The sequence below is a fragment of the Centropristis striata genome, chromosome 1, assembly GCF_030273125.1.
Source record: "Centropristis striata isolate RG_2023a ecotype Rhode Island chromosome 1, C.striata_1.0, whole genome shotgun sequence".
In the NCBI taxonomy this organism is placed as follows: Eukaryota; Metazoa; Chordata; class Actinopteri; order Perciformes; family Serranidae; genus Centropristis; species Centropristis striata.
The window spans coordinates 21,406,663-21,423,745 of NC_081517.1; the positions used below are offsets into that span (position 1 = coordinate 21,406,663).

At 40.8% G+C, this 17,083-nt stretch overlaps 1 protein-coding gene across 1 annotated transcript in view; it reads left to right on the top strand.

The window, feature by feature from the left end:
• The first annotated feature begins 1,900 nt into the window (after positions 1-1,900).
• Positions 1,901-17,083, top strand: part of LOC131972743 (dual specificity testis-specific protein kinase 1-like) — a 34,563-nt gene continuing 19,380 nt past the window's right edge. The window contains exons 1-2 of the mRNA XM_059334441.1: positions 1,901-2,606; positions 16,475-16,596. Of these exons, the coding sequence (XP_059190424.1) occupies positions 2,400-2,606; positions 16,475-16,596 (329 nt within the window). The 5' untranslated portion in view covers positions 1,901-2,399. The remainder of the gene's footprint in view (positions 2,607-16,474; positions 16,597-17,083) is intronic.

The following is a 17,083-nucleotide window of genomic DNA, read 5'->3' on the forward strand; positions in this document are numbered from 1 at the left end:
ATACTAGCCTTGGTTAATTCTCCTTAAAATACAGAGGATCATTATTCTGGAATGATCAGTTTAATAGTTCAATACAGTTTTCCTCTCTGAATACACACATTTCTACACTTGTTTTATTTTACTTTTGTGTCATTATTTATTTATTTATCTATTTTCAAGTCAATATCTAATGCTAAAAACAAGAAAGCTATAAAACTGTGAGATTATGCTCCCACTTCAAAATGTTTGACTAAATTTAATTTGAATTACATTTTTTAATTATTATTTTACTACTATTAATGTATTAATGTTTACCCTGCTACTTCTGTTACTGCACTACTGCTGTGTATGTTCTGTAAATGAATGCGAAATAAAGGTTATAAAAAAAAAACTTTTACACTCCTTGCGGAAAACCTTTTATTTCTCAGTCTATAGTACCCATAGACTGTAAAAATAAGGTGGTACCCATACAGTCTCTTACAATAATTATTGTAACCTCTTTGGTTGTACCCTTTTTTCCCCAAAAAACTTTATGAGAAGTTCCAATTCCAGTCAGAACATTCATCTTGGGTAGAACAAAACAAAGTCTGGCATCACAAATTGAGAAAATAAATAAATATGAGACAAAGTGAATGAAATGCATAAGTCAGTACAGATGTAAATTAAACATAATAAAATAATTAAAAAGGAAGGAGAGGGAAAAAAGAAAAGGCAAGACATATTACATTTCTTCAAATATTTCTTGAACTATGTTAACAGTGTATACATTTGTTATTATCAATTATTTTGATACATTCAAGGTCGTTGTTGAATTCAATTTTAAAAACAGGAACAGGTTGACCTTTGGAAAATTTGGCTTTATGTATGTGGAATTTCGCTATTAGAATAATCAAATTAATCAAGTGTTGAATTTTCCTATCTTTATTGCTGTAATATAAAAGTATATCTATGGCTTTCAAATTAGTTCATAGGTTGGGATGTGAGGTGATGTAAACTTCAATTTTTTTTTCAAAAGGTGCCTGATTGTTTCCACTTAAGCATTACAAAATATTAAATACAATAATCTTTACTCTTTGGTTGTACCCGGTTGTACCCATACCCGAGAATATGACGTTATTTGACCCCGTGTCTTCTCCTTCTACTACCCTCCTTGCACAGCAGGAGTGGGAGAGGATCACAGGATCATGATTTATCTTCCTTTTGGCTTCTTTTATTTTGAAATTATTGTCTGCATTAGAGACGGCGGTCAAATGACGTCATATGCGTGGGATACCACCAGGATAGGATGGAAAGTCATTGTGAAGGTATAGGTACATGGACTCTTTAGGTTAGACATATTTTATTGTGAAGTGACAGGAAGCCGTGTGTGTTACTGCCGCTAGCTTGACTAGACGCCGCGCATGTTCATTACGGTATTGGTCCCACCGAGCGGCTGATGAAGCAGATCCAGACCGGATTAGAGACCGCAGAGACCGCCGAGCTGCCGACACATATCCCGGCCTCCAGCCTGGAGCTCCAGCCCGCCGTGGTGGAGAGGTAAGCCGTCGACTGAGCCTCTGCAGCTCGCTTGTCATTGACAGCTCCAATTATGAACAAGCTATATTTTGTATGGGCCAGGATAAATATGTGGTTTGGGTTTATTTATCGTTCGCCTGGGTCATATTAATATTTACTAGACGCAGTTGTTAAACCGTGGCCAAACGAGGCCTCTGAGTGTTTAGCTGCAGGTCTGGAGGTTATTATGGCTTATCGCCTGCTAGCACTGTGGCTACTATCCTCATGGCTCCGGTATGACTTATGTCTATATAGCATAATGTATGTACACCGTACAGGCCCGGTATGTCTCTCTGTCTGTTATACACTATACTGTATATGATTATTTTATATAATAAACGTAATAAATACTTCAACAGGGACCCCCCAACCCCTCCAGTGCAGCTGCAGCATCCATCATCAACCTCCAACCTGACCCAGCCTCCTCTCTGACCAGCACGGCCAGGTGACGTTCACGGACTGCAGGGATTTCTAATACCAGCGGGGCAGCAAATTGGATATATAAGTAATTTTACTTTTCCTGGGAGCCACAAGGACACTGGAGCCCAAATTAGGGGCACTTTAGAGGTGTGGATGAATGAAACACTCGCTAAAGTGGAATATTGATGATGCTTGTTGTATAATAAGATCTCCTGCAGCCTTCATCACAGTGGAGCATGGAACATAGATGTAATCAGAGTTCTCTGTGAGAAAAGATCTATTATCAGGCCATCCATATAATCCACAGGAGACGCTTTGATCACCTGACATCATGATGGTAAGAGCCACCATTGCTTGGTGTCTCAGGACTACTGTGGTCTAAAAGACATTTTGGTTCCACTGTGGGAACCAACCGAACACCTGGAGCGTGGTGGTCTGGCAGCACCATGGACTACCACGCCGAGTGCTGCTTCTGTGATCCAGAGGAGGGCCACAGCGGCCCGGATGAGCCGCCACTCCACAGTATCCATGCACCCAACCGGATCCGCCCGTCCTCGTACCGAGCCCTGAGGAGTGCTGTGTCAAGTCTGGCCCGCATCGATGACTTCTTCTGTGAGAAGATAGGTTCAGGCTTCTTCTCTGAGGTCTTCAAGGTATGTGACCGGTCCCACTTCTCCCTCCTCCCTCTGTAGGTTTCACATTACTGCTCAAACACTCAGTGTAGGGTCGGCCTGTCAGCCAGTCATCATCCACTTTCAGCAGCATCTTTCTCATCTGTCCATTTATCAAATCACCAAAACCAGTTGACAAGTAGACAACCTCTGAATCGTGGAGCCCTGGGGGGTCTGGGGCCCACCTGGCCTGGTTGGTCCTTTAGATTTTATGCCTGAGTAGGGCTGCACGACTATGGCCAAAATGATAATCACGATTATTTTAATCAATATTGTAACAGGTAGGGTATTTTTATTGCACTACTTTTAAACAAATAATAGGAACAGTTTTTACTGTGTGTACAGAGTGTCTGATGCTTGTTGTAAAGTAAACAAACAGAGATCGCTAAGTGAACACCTCCTGCAGCAGCAGCACATACACACTGTACTGCGACAGAGCTAACTGTTAGCTTATTAGCAATTTGCAGACTGGATGCTAAGGGGTTAACATCCCCTCCGGCTCTGCAGCTGGGAGAGACTGCTGGAGGAGGACTGTGCTACTTTGACTCGCTCTTAACAAGTCAACGGCCCCCGTGGCTCATTAATAAGAGTAAGAACAAGTCTCCAAAAGTCATCAATAACACCAGAAAAAGTCACTGGATTTGTTGCCAGTTTTTGAATAATAGTCGCTAAGGGGGTCTGAAAAGTTGCTAAATATAGCAACAAAGTTGCTAAGTTGGCAACACTGCTTCGCTGGCTTTTACAAATGGCGCGTGTTGTTGTGGCGTGGAGTACAACGTCACATCCTGCTTAGCCTTCGCTCGTTATTTATTTAGGCAGCTACATGAAACCTTAACTATGTGTCGCCCCCTGGGGGTTGGTGGACTACTGGTGTAGAAAGTGCTTGATTAGATATGCAGGAGAGCCGCATTTTAAAATGGAAATATCACCGACGATCAGGTTAATTTAATCGTGGCGGCCAAAATCGTTATCGCGATTAAAATTCAGTGAATTGTGCAGCCCTAGTTGATGAATGTCTTCTGATATAAGTTATGATTGTATGCAGGTGGTGACAGAAAAGGCCTAATGCTGCCTCATACCAAAATAAGGATAGATGACATCCACACGATGACATTTCCACATTCTATCAGTGCATCCCTTTGACTGATACCTTCACAAAGCCAAAGATATTTAGTTCATCAAGACGTAAGCACGAGGAAATGTTCACATCTGAGTGGTTGAAACTTGTTGTTGTCTTTTCTTAATAAAAGACTTTAACATGAGACGGATAGTGAACTGTGGACAACATTTATAACATGAAATAATGTTTTCAGTTACATTATTCAGACACAGAAAGAAACTACAAACCAAAAACACCCAAACTTGAATTTACCCATCAGCATGTTATATTGTAACGTTTTTGGTTCATATATAAGTGTACACACACACATACAGACTTACCTAAAACAACATAATATACCACACACTTAATCAAAGCTGCATTTCTGATCGTGTTCATGAATACAGTAGTGTTCAATATAATAGCAGTCCAATGTGACTAACCAGATTAATCCAGGTTTTTAGTATATTTTTTATTGCTACATGGCAAACAAGGTACCAGTAGGTCCAGTAGATTCTCAGAAAACCAACAAGACCCAGCATTCATGATATGTACACTCTTAAGGCTGTGCAATTGGGCAATTAGTTGAAAGGGTTTTAGTGCTGATCAGAGGTGTTAAAAGTATTCACATTCATTACTCCAGTAGAAGTATAGATACTAGGGTTTGGTACATGAGAGCCTCGTCTCTACCACAGACATCTTCCTGCTAGGCTACGTCTGCTTTCCCTGCTGGAGTGTGACGTGTGTCATGTGCAGGTATGATGAATGGTACAAACCAATAAGGTGTCAGAATGGTATGTTTCTACTTCTCATCCAACCGCAATCGCATTCACTCTATCTGGATGGAGCAATTTATCTGGATAGGGGTTTTTGTGTGTAATGAAAACAAGCCGAAATGAAATGGGAGTAAGAAGGCTAATTTTAAAATTTGAGGAGTAGAAAGTACTGATGAATTGCGTGAAAATGTAAGGAGTTAAGTAAATAGTCAGCTAAAAAATAATTACTTCAGGAAAGTATAAATTCCCAAAATGTCTTTTTTTTGTTTTTGGATCAATTTTTTTTATTGTTTTTTCCATTTAGTTTAAAAATAAACAAACAAGCAGGTGTGGCAAGCATCAATTGGGCAATAATAGCAACAGCAACAAAGAAGATAAAATGGTAGTGTAGCATAACAAAAAAAAAAAAAAGAATAAATAACTGGCAATACTACCAAATTTCTGCTTAAGGAAGGTAACGAAGTATTTGTACTTTGTTACTTGACACCTCTGGAGCTGATGAGCATAAGTTAGCGTGCTAGCATATAAGGTCTGGGCTTGTTGGTGCTCGGTGACAGTTTTTTGTCCCAGTTTTAGGTGACAACATTTCCACTGATCACCTCCACTACATCAGGAAGTGTGATCCAGCTAGTAGTTGTCATGCTACACAGGCCTCGCTCTGTGCACAGTGGAACCTGGTTAACAGAGCAGCAGACACATCCTGCTGGCCCCCTCTGTGTTCAGGCTCATATTCATGTTTATAGGTTTTAAGAGATTGTCCGTTTGTGTGTATTTGTTGTGTGTGCGGTGACAAGCTGATAGGGGGGCGGGTCCTTCTGTCCAGACTAAGTAGATGACTCTCACACTGTGTGTGTGTGTGTGTGTGTGTGTGTGTGTGTGGTCTGTTTTTCTCCTCCTAGTAACCTTTTATGTATGTACGTAAATGATCACCAGTCCAAACAGCCTCCACATCTATTAGGGCTGCACAATGAACTGAAATTCGATTGTATGAGCTGCAGAGAAACCATATTCTTCAGAATGGGGAAAAAATGTGTTTGGATCAGATGGAGTGCCAGTTGGAATCAAGTTTGTTAACCCTTTGCTGCACAACATGGGTCTAAAGTGACCCAATACCGTTGTTATGTTCTATATCTTTGCAATAAATTATTTTCATCATTCAGTATTCCAGGTTTTCCTCAATTAGTTTTTTTTGATCATCATACATCCTAATTTTCTGTTTTCCTTTATTAGTTTTTGAATAAAATCCCTTTTTGTGTCACTACTCTTCTGCACAACATTGGTGAAAAATGACCCATATCCATTTTTTAGCTAAGTAGCTTGCTAAGCTAACTACTTAGCTAACTTCTTGGCTAGGTAGTTAGCTTAGCAAGCTACTTAGCCAAGTAGTTATCTATGTAATAATACAAAGACTTTTTTTCTTCATAAAATATGAGAGGCAAAATGGAAATAATGATCTGTTGTTATCAAAACAAAGATATTTAAAGTATACTTGGAATATTCAATCATAAAATAAGTTGATATCAAAAGATAGAGCACAGAAACGCACAGCAGCATTAAATAACATTTTTGTCCATGTTGTGTATTAGAAGGGGGGTCAATATGTTGTGCATCAAAGGGTTAATTTCTTTGAACTGTTTGGTAATGTCAGGGTTGATACTAGGGCTGGGCGATATAGACCAAAAGTCATATCCCAATATATTTAGGCTGAATATCGATATACGATATATATTCAGATATTTTTATCGCAAAGTGGTTGAATGGACATGGACTTCTTTTGCCTGCGAACACTTTAAGCCCATAGTGCAGCAGTGGCCTTTTTAATAATTTTTATTTTTAAGTTTGATTTAGATTATTTGACAAATGGCCACTACAACAGCAATGACAGGATCATTTGAAATACTAAAAGTTTTTGGATAACATGATTCTGTAGAAACATGACAAAAGATAGAGAAACGCAGATAAACGGCAATTTAACAAATTATTAATTAACAAAGCATACTAATTGAGCAAAACGTAAACCAAAGATATGATAAGGTGTCATTATCAGTAGTGTGGGTGAGTGTATGCATGAGTGTAGCTGTCATGTGAAAAGAGGATGATTTGTGTCCGCAAACAAAACAACAAATGCGGATGAGTGACCGCCCCAGGCTCCAGGTAGGCGGGGTTATATAGTTATATTGTTGTTATTATAGTCAAGCATTTCTCATGAAGTCCATTTAAATAAAGCATATCCTTAACCTTGAAAACATAACAGTTTAAACAAAGCATTTTTTGAAACTTTGCAATCAATGTGCAAACCCTGTAGAGAGTGTATTGAAGAGGTTCATTAGGCCTACTGATTTTTTACACTGTTTCTCTATATTGTATCGTAGTGGAAACAGCCCTTATGTACAGTAGTGTTCAAAATAATGGCAGCCCAATGTGACTAACCAGATTAATCCAGGTTGTCAGTATATTTTTATTGCTACATGGCAAACAAGGTACCAGTAGCTGAGGTCAATTTACAAGATAAATTAAAGCTGCAAGCAGCGATGAACTGGCCCGAGCAGAGTGCACTGCAAATTATTTGTTTCTTGCCAAGATAAAAAAAACTTTTGATTTAGAAGTGTTAGAAAATGTATCTCGTTTTAAGAGTTCATTTATTATTCTAAGCGTTCAACATGCTTATTTCTAGATTCAATAATCTTAATTTAAGAAATCTTGTCAAGTGAAATTATCTGTCCATGCAGCAAGATCATTTCCCTCAGATTTAGTCTTTTTATCTGGTTTTTAGACACCTTTTTTGCAGTGCAGAGTTGTACTATTGTCAATAGATGCGGTAGGACCTCCAGGCCTCTAGCGGTATGTAGGGACATGCTGGTCCCCATTCATCTATGTGTGACGCCCACACTGCAGCGTCACAAACCCGGTCCAAAAGTACAGAGTTTCCCTTTTATCTCTCTTCTTCGTCCTCATCCAGGTCTAATAGCAGGTGAGGGAACAGTGTTTAGATTTTTAGATTCCCAATGCGATCCATTTATCAATATAATGCATATAAACTAGAGCATCACACCATGCTGGTAGAAGAGTGGGTAGCTGCACCAGAGACACACCTTCAGTTAGCAGCTGCAACAACTTGAATTCTACTGGGAATCCACACTGGGTTATATGGGAAGCAATACACTGAGAAAACACTACAAAGTATTGTCTGTCCTCAGATGTGATTTCAAGCTAAAAAACAACAAAAAACTGATCGCTGCAGGGTAGCTGCTGAATGCTCCAAAATCACTCCATATTGTGTGAGTATTTTTAGAACTTGGGATGATATTTTACGGTCTCATGGCAGGTGATTGTAGGACTGTACCAATTAGGGGTGGAGGCATTCTTGTACTCCCTTCCCAAACATTTCCTGTAACCTATTTATCTGTTTGAATGTTAAGACAGACCAGGATTTTTTCCAAACTTCACAATAGTGACATTCTGGGAATGTCAGAGTGACATGTAATTCATTTTCATATCAAGACATGACACACCTTTCTTTGCTGACTTTGAAAAATGTGCATGCCACAGTATTCCTTGTTAAGTTGTTTAAAAGAGCTAATTAATTATCATATTTTCAAGGATGGAAAGTGCCACAAATTACACATTTCCTACTGGGAGACTTCACCGAAAAATGAAAAATATTTGTCATTTACACTGAATCTGACATGAATATACATGTTCCATGCATTCCACCAAAAACGTAAGTTTAAACCGGTACACAATCATCTATTCCCACACTGAACCTCACAGACAGAGACAGGCTTGTTGGTTCATGTGTGCTGTACTGTAAAAAAATGTTACAATGAGGTTGCATTTGTTTTGGGCGGCACCAAAGAAACATGTTATTGTAACAAATGTGTATGCTGAGCTTTATTGTGGTGGGTTTTTTTTTATCATTCATGACCAAACTGGACAGAGGCTTAAGTGTTTATCATATGTGTTTATTATAAGTTATACGTTTCCCAGTCTTAATGGTCAGTTTATACTGGTTAGCTTATAATACATTTGAGACGTGTGCTAATGCTCATTGTAATAGGATCTGCTCTCTGATAACGCTGTCTCTTATCCTGTATGGTCAGGTTTTATGGTATACCTCTCACAACAAATACATCATTTCTGACAGATAAAGTTCATAGCATAACAGCAGCTGATACAATTAATACATTACTTGACAATGAAGTGTGTTCACCCATATTTTGTAGTATAGTGAAAAGCCAGTTCAACAGCTGTTTCAACTGCTGTTTTTGCCCATTTGGATTAATCAATTAATGTATTATGTACTATGTATTACTGTATTAATTCCTATTGCTAAAAACATGTAGCTTTCAAAATAAGAGCACATGGATGTGTTAACAGAGTCCACCACACAATTTACTAGAAGACTTTGTTCAGGTCCCCCCATTATAGTTTCTCAAAATACTGTGGAAAACACTGGTTCTAAAGCTTGTTTTGCAGTCAAGTGTAATTTTTTATACTTTCTAAATTGCTGATGGACATTTACACGCGAACAGCATCAAAGGGACAAATAACCCTTTACCCCTACTACCTAAAAAAAAAAAACCTTGGAGGAACACTGCATCACATAGAAGATTAGTTTGTACAAATTCTCTTTTACTGTAGAGTTGAGTTGTTGATGAAGCCTTTGTGTCTGATTTCAGTTGTGCTCCCAAAATTGCTCTGCCCACCATTAAATACATCAGAACTTTTTAAACAGTTAACAAATGCCACCACAAACTAGGGGTGTGCCATATTTTTTTATGGGTAAAAAAAATGCATATCATGATATTAGCAACATTCCTACTTCTTGACGTAGTGGTGTAAGGACTTCCCATTAATGACCTAGACTGTGGCGGCCCGCAATAGTCTCATGTGCTGCGCTAATGTCACATTTCAAGCTACTGAAAGTATATCTACACTATTTATAATATCAATTTATTTTGCGTTTTGTCTCTCTGTACTAGTGTCTGTCACCTGACCCGCACCTCTTCATCCTCCTCCGAGACATGCGCACGCATTCACACATTTAAACACGCGCGCTGGATACAGCAAGCTGCCGTGCCCATAGATATATCTATGGCCGTGCCTTCCTACTCCCCATGTGCATCTGCGTGTGCGCACGCCAATATAAATCCTATCAACCTGTCCGATCTTGTCAGAGGTCCAAACGGCCTAAACACACTGTTGCATTATGCCGTTCGTTAGCCGCAAGCTAACAATAGCTAACAATTAAAGTTGTTTTAAACACAAAAAGCTACTATTACTTCTTGTCGCTAAACAATGCAGCTTTCAAAAGAAAAGATAAGCCCTCAAAATAAGATGCCTTAAATAAAACATGGAAGAACCCTTATTCTCCTTTACAACAATGAATTAAATTAGGCAATGATTAAGATCAGTGTATATGATGGAATAGTGGCATTAGAATGTGTGAGAGGCACTAAATTTGGGCTTTTATGAAAAAAAATTCTCTAGTCCGCACTGTCTGGCTGTTCCATGTCCTAGTGGAAAGCCCTGTTGACTGAAAAATGTTATGTGAGTTGTTTGCTTACATTTCACATGCTCTCAAAATGGATGAGATTGATCACATTGTACTATAAATGTACAACATTTTCTCCCGGGTACCCCCTGGACCCCCTAGATGGTTATTTTTATTATTTGCTAATACACACGAGTAAAGAGTACATTTTTTGTATTTGGCAACTGTTCTTGCAATTTACGCTACATTTAGATTTATGATTGATTTTTATTTGTTGTACGATTTTTTATTTATTTATACAGACTAAAAAATCTTTTTCTATATATTTTTCAGTATTTTTTTATATTGTCAAGTATATCGTTATCGCAAAAATACTATATTACAATAAATATAGTGATAATCTTTTAGGGCCATATCGCCCACCCCTACCACAAACAAGCGTCCAGTGGTCAGTGGTCGATGACAGTTATCGGGATTTTCCCAACTCTGTAATGCACATGACAGTGTTATTCAGGTTTAATATTCTTGCTGTTTTCCTATTCATCCTGCTCTGTATCAGAGTGTGTGTGTGTGTGTGTGTGTGTGTGTGTGTGTGTGTGTGTGTGTGTGTGTGTGTGTGTGTGTGTGTGTGTGTGTGTGTGTGTGTGTGTGTGTGTGTGTGTGTGTGTGTGTGTGTGTGTGTGTGTGTGTGTGTGTGTGTGTGTGTGTGTGTGTGTGTGCGTGCGTGCGTGCACCTTCTTTCTGCTGCTGGGCCAGGACTCAGTAATGGCCCAGTGGATTTGTTCAGATCAGGAGGAGTGATGGGAAATCCAGAAAGCCTATTAGTGCTAAGCTATTAATACACACACACAGACACACACACAGACACACACACAGACACACACACACACACACACATAGATGCATTCACTCGCAGGTCCAGACACTGGCTGAACTTTAGCAGGCACACATTAGCAATCAGTGACCCCTCCAGTCAGTCACATTAGAACAAACCCAGTGTCACTGCAGCTGCACATGATTATGAACTGTGACACTCCTTTAAGAAGTGAAAACCTAGGGGTTTATTTCCAGACTTGTCAAATTATCAGAATAAATAACTGCCGTCCTGCAACTTAAATTATGTTATTTTTAGCCTGCTACACTAAAATTGTCAACAAATCTTAGACATGTAGACTGCCTTGGTCCACGATTGAACCACAGACCTTCCAATCAGGGGCGGGTCAGCCACAGCCGCTCCAGGTCTGTTGCCTGTTCTGTTTTCATGATAAACTATTTAAACAAATACCTGTTTTTTATTTTAATGAATGAGTAACTAGAACAGTATTAATTGCACTCAAAATAAGTAAGGGTTTCTTATACAGCTGTTGGCAGCTGTGACATACAGTATAAATATATAAATATATGATTAGAGAAACAACAAATGCAGATGCTCCACACAGGTGCACTCCATACTACTATCAAGCAATCAACATCCACTCATACGCTGTTGGCTTAATCTATAAAAATGCTAAGCTCAGCTCATTCTGATTTTTCAGGGGAGACGATCTAAATGACATTAAAAGAGTCATTGTTGGGGCAGTGATGGCAGGAGCTTTGGTCACAGAAAGTGCTCAACTGGCTTTGTATCCATAGGACAACTTAGTAAAGGGACATCTGCATTTAGAGCCATGGGAAATTGAAATTGAAAACTGCAAAAATGATATATTTCATTTAATGTTTGAAAATACATGCTTATTTTGAATTTAATGCCAACAACAACTTTTAAAAAAGTTTGGAGAGAGCCAACAAAAAAAAACAGTTTGGAACATTCCACAGGTAAATGGGTTAACTGTTAAACTGTTAAAAGGTGATAGTACAGTCAGGGAAAAATATATTAGACCACCCTTGATTTCTTCTATGTTTTGTTCATTTTAATGCCTGGTACAACTATTGAAGGCAGAACGATTTGGGAAAATAATCGTATTGCTATTTTTTTTCACTAATATTGCGATTTGCGATTGAATATGTGATTCTTTTTTTAAATTCCTCATCTCTTGTCTTGTCACAGGCAATAAATCATTCTACAGTCTAACCAACACAACACTATAGACTCGGCATATAAACTGTTGTTTCCTGTTGGCAACCTCTATAGATTTTAATGAATCCATCTATGGATGGATGGAGTTATACTTTCAAACATTTCTGTCGGTGATCACCGTCGGGTGGTACTGGGCTGACTTGTTACACTGCGGTGGTCAGATTTTTTTTTTTAACGAGGCCATTGTCACAGCAGCAGCACATCAAGTTGTTGCTTCTTCTTCGTTTTAGCAGCCTGTGCTGCTCTTGTACTCCTTCTCTTCTTACCTTATAATCGCAGCCTTGATGATAGAAATCGCGTTCTATTATATCGTGATATGATTGCAAATGCAATTAATCGTTCAGCCCTACAGCTAAAGGTACATTTAGTTGGACAAATATAATAATAACAACAAAAATAGCTCATAAGAGTTTAATTTAAGAGCTAATATCTAGCCATTTTCCATGGTTTTCTTGATAAGGATTTTGGGTATTATTATTATACTGGGTGCATGATTGGTGAATCATATTATGTATGCAGATTATGTTCCTGTAACGCTGGTCTCTAGCTGCTACTTACTAAATGTTCTGTGTATGGTTTTGAAAGTAATATCAGATTTAATGCCAGATGGAGTGTTGTTATGATCTGACCATGGCAGCCTATATGTCGAAGTATCCTTGAGCAAGATACTAAACCCCAAATTGCTCCTGCGTTCATCAGTGTGAGAATGAATTCCCAATGGTGGCAGGTGGCACCGTTTAGGGTAGCCTCTGCCACCTGTATGAATGTCTGTGTGAACGGGTGAATGAGCGCAGTCTGTAGTGTAAAGCGCCTTGAGTGGTCACAAAGCGAGTAGAAAAGTGCTATATGTAAGTGCATGTCCATTTACCATTAAAACCAAGAAGACAAATGTCTAAGATGTCCAAACTTTAAATTGTCTGATAAAAATAGAGTTTGTAATAAGGTAGTAAGGAAGTAATAAGGTTATCTCGTCCATTTTATGGACTACCGTGAAGGACCGTTACAAAGCCGTGAAGGACAGTTGCATTCTGCTCATCAGGGAGACTTGGCTTCACTCACTGCTATTGAGCTAGCACCGCACAGCGTCAGGACAGAACTGTAGACTCCGGTAAGAGTAGAGGAGGGGGGCTCTGTGTGTATGTGAACAACAGGTGGCGCACCAACACAGTGAATGTAGACAGCCACTGCTCCCTGGACATGGAGCACATGGCTGCTAGATGCAGACCCATTTACCTCCGGAGAAAGTTTATTGTGGTCATGATAACTGCTGTTTACATTCCACCGGACGCTAATGCTAGCTTGGCTATCGGACCTTTGCATGGGAGCATTAGCAAACAGCAGAGCATGTATCCAGGTGCTGTGCAGATTGTAGCTGGGGACTTTAACCATGCAGATTTAAAGGCAGCATAATCCCTGCATATACCCCCACAGGAAAACTGCTGCTATCATCACAAAAACTGTACAAACCTGGCCTGAGATTGCCTCTCAGCAGCTGCAGGACTGTTTTACCAGGACTAACTGGGGGGTATTTGAAGACCAGGACCTGGTGTTTGAAGACAGTGTTCTATGCTATAATAAGAACTGCATAGACACTGTCACATTGGACAAACGCATCTGGATATACCCCAATCAGAAACCCTGGATGACTCAGGAGGTTCAGCAATTTCTAAAAGAAAGGAATACTCCCTTCAGGTCTGGTGACAGAGCCCTCTACGGCACAGCCTGAGCTAATCTGAAGAGAGGCATAGTCAAAGCAGACTGCGGAAGGAGGATTGAGGACCAATTGGACAGCGACAACAGCAGAAAAGTGTGGCAGGGGGTACAGCAGCTCACCAGCTAGAGAGACAGCAACAGAGCTGCCAGAGGTGACATGAGGAGTTTCACCTCTTCTTTGCCCGTTTTGAGGTGACACCACCTTGGTCACCAGCTAACAGTAGAGGAGCATGAGGTGAGGCGCTCACTGCAAGCCGTCAACCCTACGAAGGCTGCTCGACCTGATGGTGTCCTTGGACACGTTCTGATGGACTGTGCATTCCAGTTGGCTGGGGTCTTCACCAGGATTTACAACTGGTCCCTAGCCATGTCTGAAATCCTTCCACGATAGTCTCCCTGCCTAAACCCCCCACATCTGATGACTGGCCAGTCGCACTAACCCTGATTATGATGACGTGCTTTGAAAAGCTGGTCGGGAGTCACATCACAGCTCATCTCCCCAGTAGTCTTGACCCCCACCTGTTTGCCTACAGAGGGAACCGATCCACAGAGTAGCCACAGCCCTCTATGCTGCTCTGTCCCACCTGGAGCAGCAGGGGAGCTATACACAAATAATCTTTGTGGATTACAGTTCTGCATTCAACACCATCCTCCCACACAAACTTGTGGTAACACTGGAGGGCTTTCACCAACCACCTGCTCATGGATTAACAGCTTCCTGTCTGGCCGTAAACACAAAGTCAGAGTGGGAAAACATACATCCAAGTCTCCCCCTGCTCTACTCCCTATACATGCACAACTGTACCCCCACCCACCACAACAACACCATTGTGAAGTTTGCTGATGACAACACAATGGTGGGGCTCATCAACGAGGGAGATGAGTCAGCATATAGAGATGAGGTGGAGCAACTGACATCATGGGCCAGAGACAATAATCATCCATCCATCCTTCCTTTTTAATCCGCTTATCTGGGGCCGGGTTGCGACGGGCAGCAGGCTAAGCAGGGCATTCCAGATGTCCCTCTCCCTAGCCACAACGTCCAGCTCCTCCTGGGGGACCCCGAGGCGTTCCCAGGCCAAGAGAGAGATATAATCCCTCCACCGTGTTCTGGGTCTTCCCCAGGGCCTCTTACCAGTTGGACGTGCCTGGAACACCGTTAACGGGAGGTGCCTGGGAGGCATCCTTACCAGATGCCCAAACCACCAGGCAGCATTTTAACTACCTCGACGACCCTTGCCAGGGATGCTGATGAGTCTTCCCCTGAGTCTTCAGACTCTGCCTCCTCCACAGAGGACGTGTTGGCTGGATTAAGGAGTTCCTCAAAGTGCTCTTTCCACCGTCTGATGACATCCCTAGGTCGGGTCAGCAGATCTCCTCCCCCGCTGAACACAGCTTGAGCCAAGCCCTCCTCTCTTCAGCGGAGTGTCCCAAACATGCAGCCACAGATCTGATGATACGATAATGAAATTGATCATCGATCTTTAGAGTGCTCTGGTACCAGGTACACTTATGAGCAGCTCTATGTTCAAACATGGTGTTTGTTATGGACAATCCATGACTAGCACAGAAGTCCAATAACAAAACACCACTCGGGTTCAGATTGGGCAGGCCGTTCCTCCCAATCACCCCCCTCCAGTGACAATAACCTGCTCCTTAATACCACAAAAACTAAGGAGTAGATTATTGACTTTAGGAGAAACCGGACATTCCCCCACTAGTCATCAGTGGGAACTGCGTGGAGAGGGTAGGAGACTTCTGCTTCCTGGGGGTCCAAAACAGGAGGGCCTGAAAAAGGCCCAACAGAGACTCTACTTCCTGAGGACTTTGAGAAGTAACAACATAACTCAGAGCCACAATTGAGAGTATACTGATTTACTGCATGTGTGTGTGGTGCACAAGCTGCACAGTGGCTAAGACGAAAGTGCTCCAAAGGGTCATAGACACAGCCCAGAAAATCACTGGCTGCCTCTTGGGCGGCTGTGGCTCAGTTGAGCTGTGGCTCAGTCAGTTGCCCCCCAACCGAAGGGTTGGTGGTTCGATCCCTGACCGTCGCAGCCTACATGTCGAAGTATCCTTGAGCAAGATGCTGAACCCCAAATTGCTCCTGATGCTGCGTTCATTGGTGTGTGAATGAATTCCCAATGGTGGCAGGTGGCACCGTTTAGGGTAGCCTCTGCCACCTGTATCAATGTGTGTGTGAAAGGGTGAATGAGCGCAGTCTGTAGTGTAAAGGGCTTTGAGTGGTCACAAAGCAACTAGAAAAGCGATATATAAGTGCAGGTCCATTTACTTCTCCTCACACTGGAAGAACTACACAGTTCCTGCTGCCTGAAAAAGGCTGAGGACATAATTAATGACAATTCCAACCCCGGACACTCACTTTTTGAACTGTTGCCATCAGGCAAAATATACAGATCCATAAAAACAAGGACAAACAGATTCAGGAACAGTTTTTATCCAAAGAATTAACCAACACAAAAAAATGTTTTCTGATCGTCGGCAATAGGCAAACCTATTTGAACATTTATACACTGGCACAACCGTAGTAGTTGTTGTTGTGCTTTTATCTTTGATGTTACCCCAACCCTTACCCAACAAATGACAGTATTTTCATTTATTTTTTCTGTTGAAGCACCACACAATGACATACCTCTGTTTGACTATAAACTTTCTCTGGTTGTTCTCCAGGTGCAGCATCGGATCACAGGGCAGGTGATGGCACTGAAAATGAACACTCTGGCTAGCAACAAAGCTAACATGCTACGAGAAGTGCAGCTCATGAACAGGCTTTGCCACCCCAACATACTCAGGTAGGCAATAATGTATATCCAAGCCTTTTTGTTGCTCTGATCAGCTTCAGTCAGTGTTGATTTTTATTGTAATCCACTTTTTAATATTCAGTGTGATGATGGCAAGTTTTTTTTTTTCAACATACTTGAGATTTTGTGTTTTTGTATTTTCTGTTCCCTCTAATCAGAGTCTACCCTGTACTTCCACAGTTGTGCAATATCTTCTCCTTCTTTGTGTTCATGCAAAGACTTCCTACTTGCAATATAGATCCAAATTTCAAGAGGTTTTTTGATGATACAAATTAAGCAATATCTGATCAAATTTCGGCAAATCGGCATATCAGTAAAAAAAAAAATTCTGTCAAGCAAATAAAGTAAGAGCTTCTTATTTGCTTAATTGTGTCCATCAATAAATTACCGTATTTCCTAGTTTCCATAGTTGGAGGGGCTTCTATTAATAAAAAATCAGTTTGGGACCTGGCTAATAATAGGGGCAGGCTATTATTTG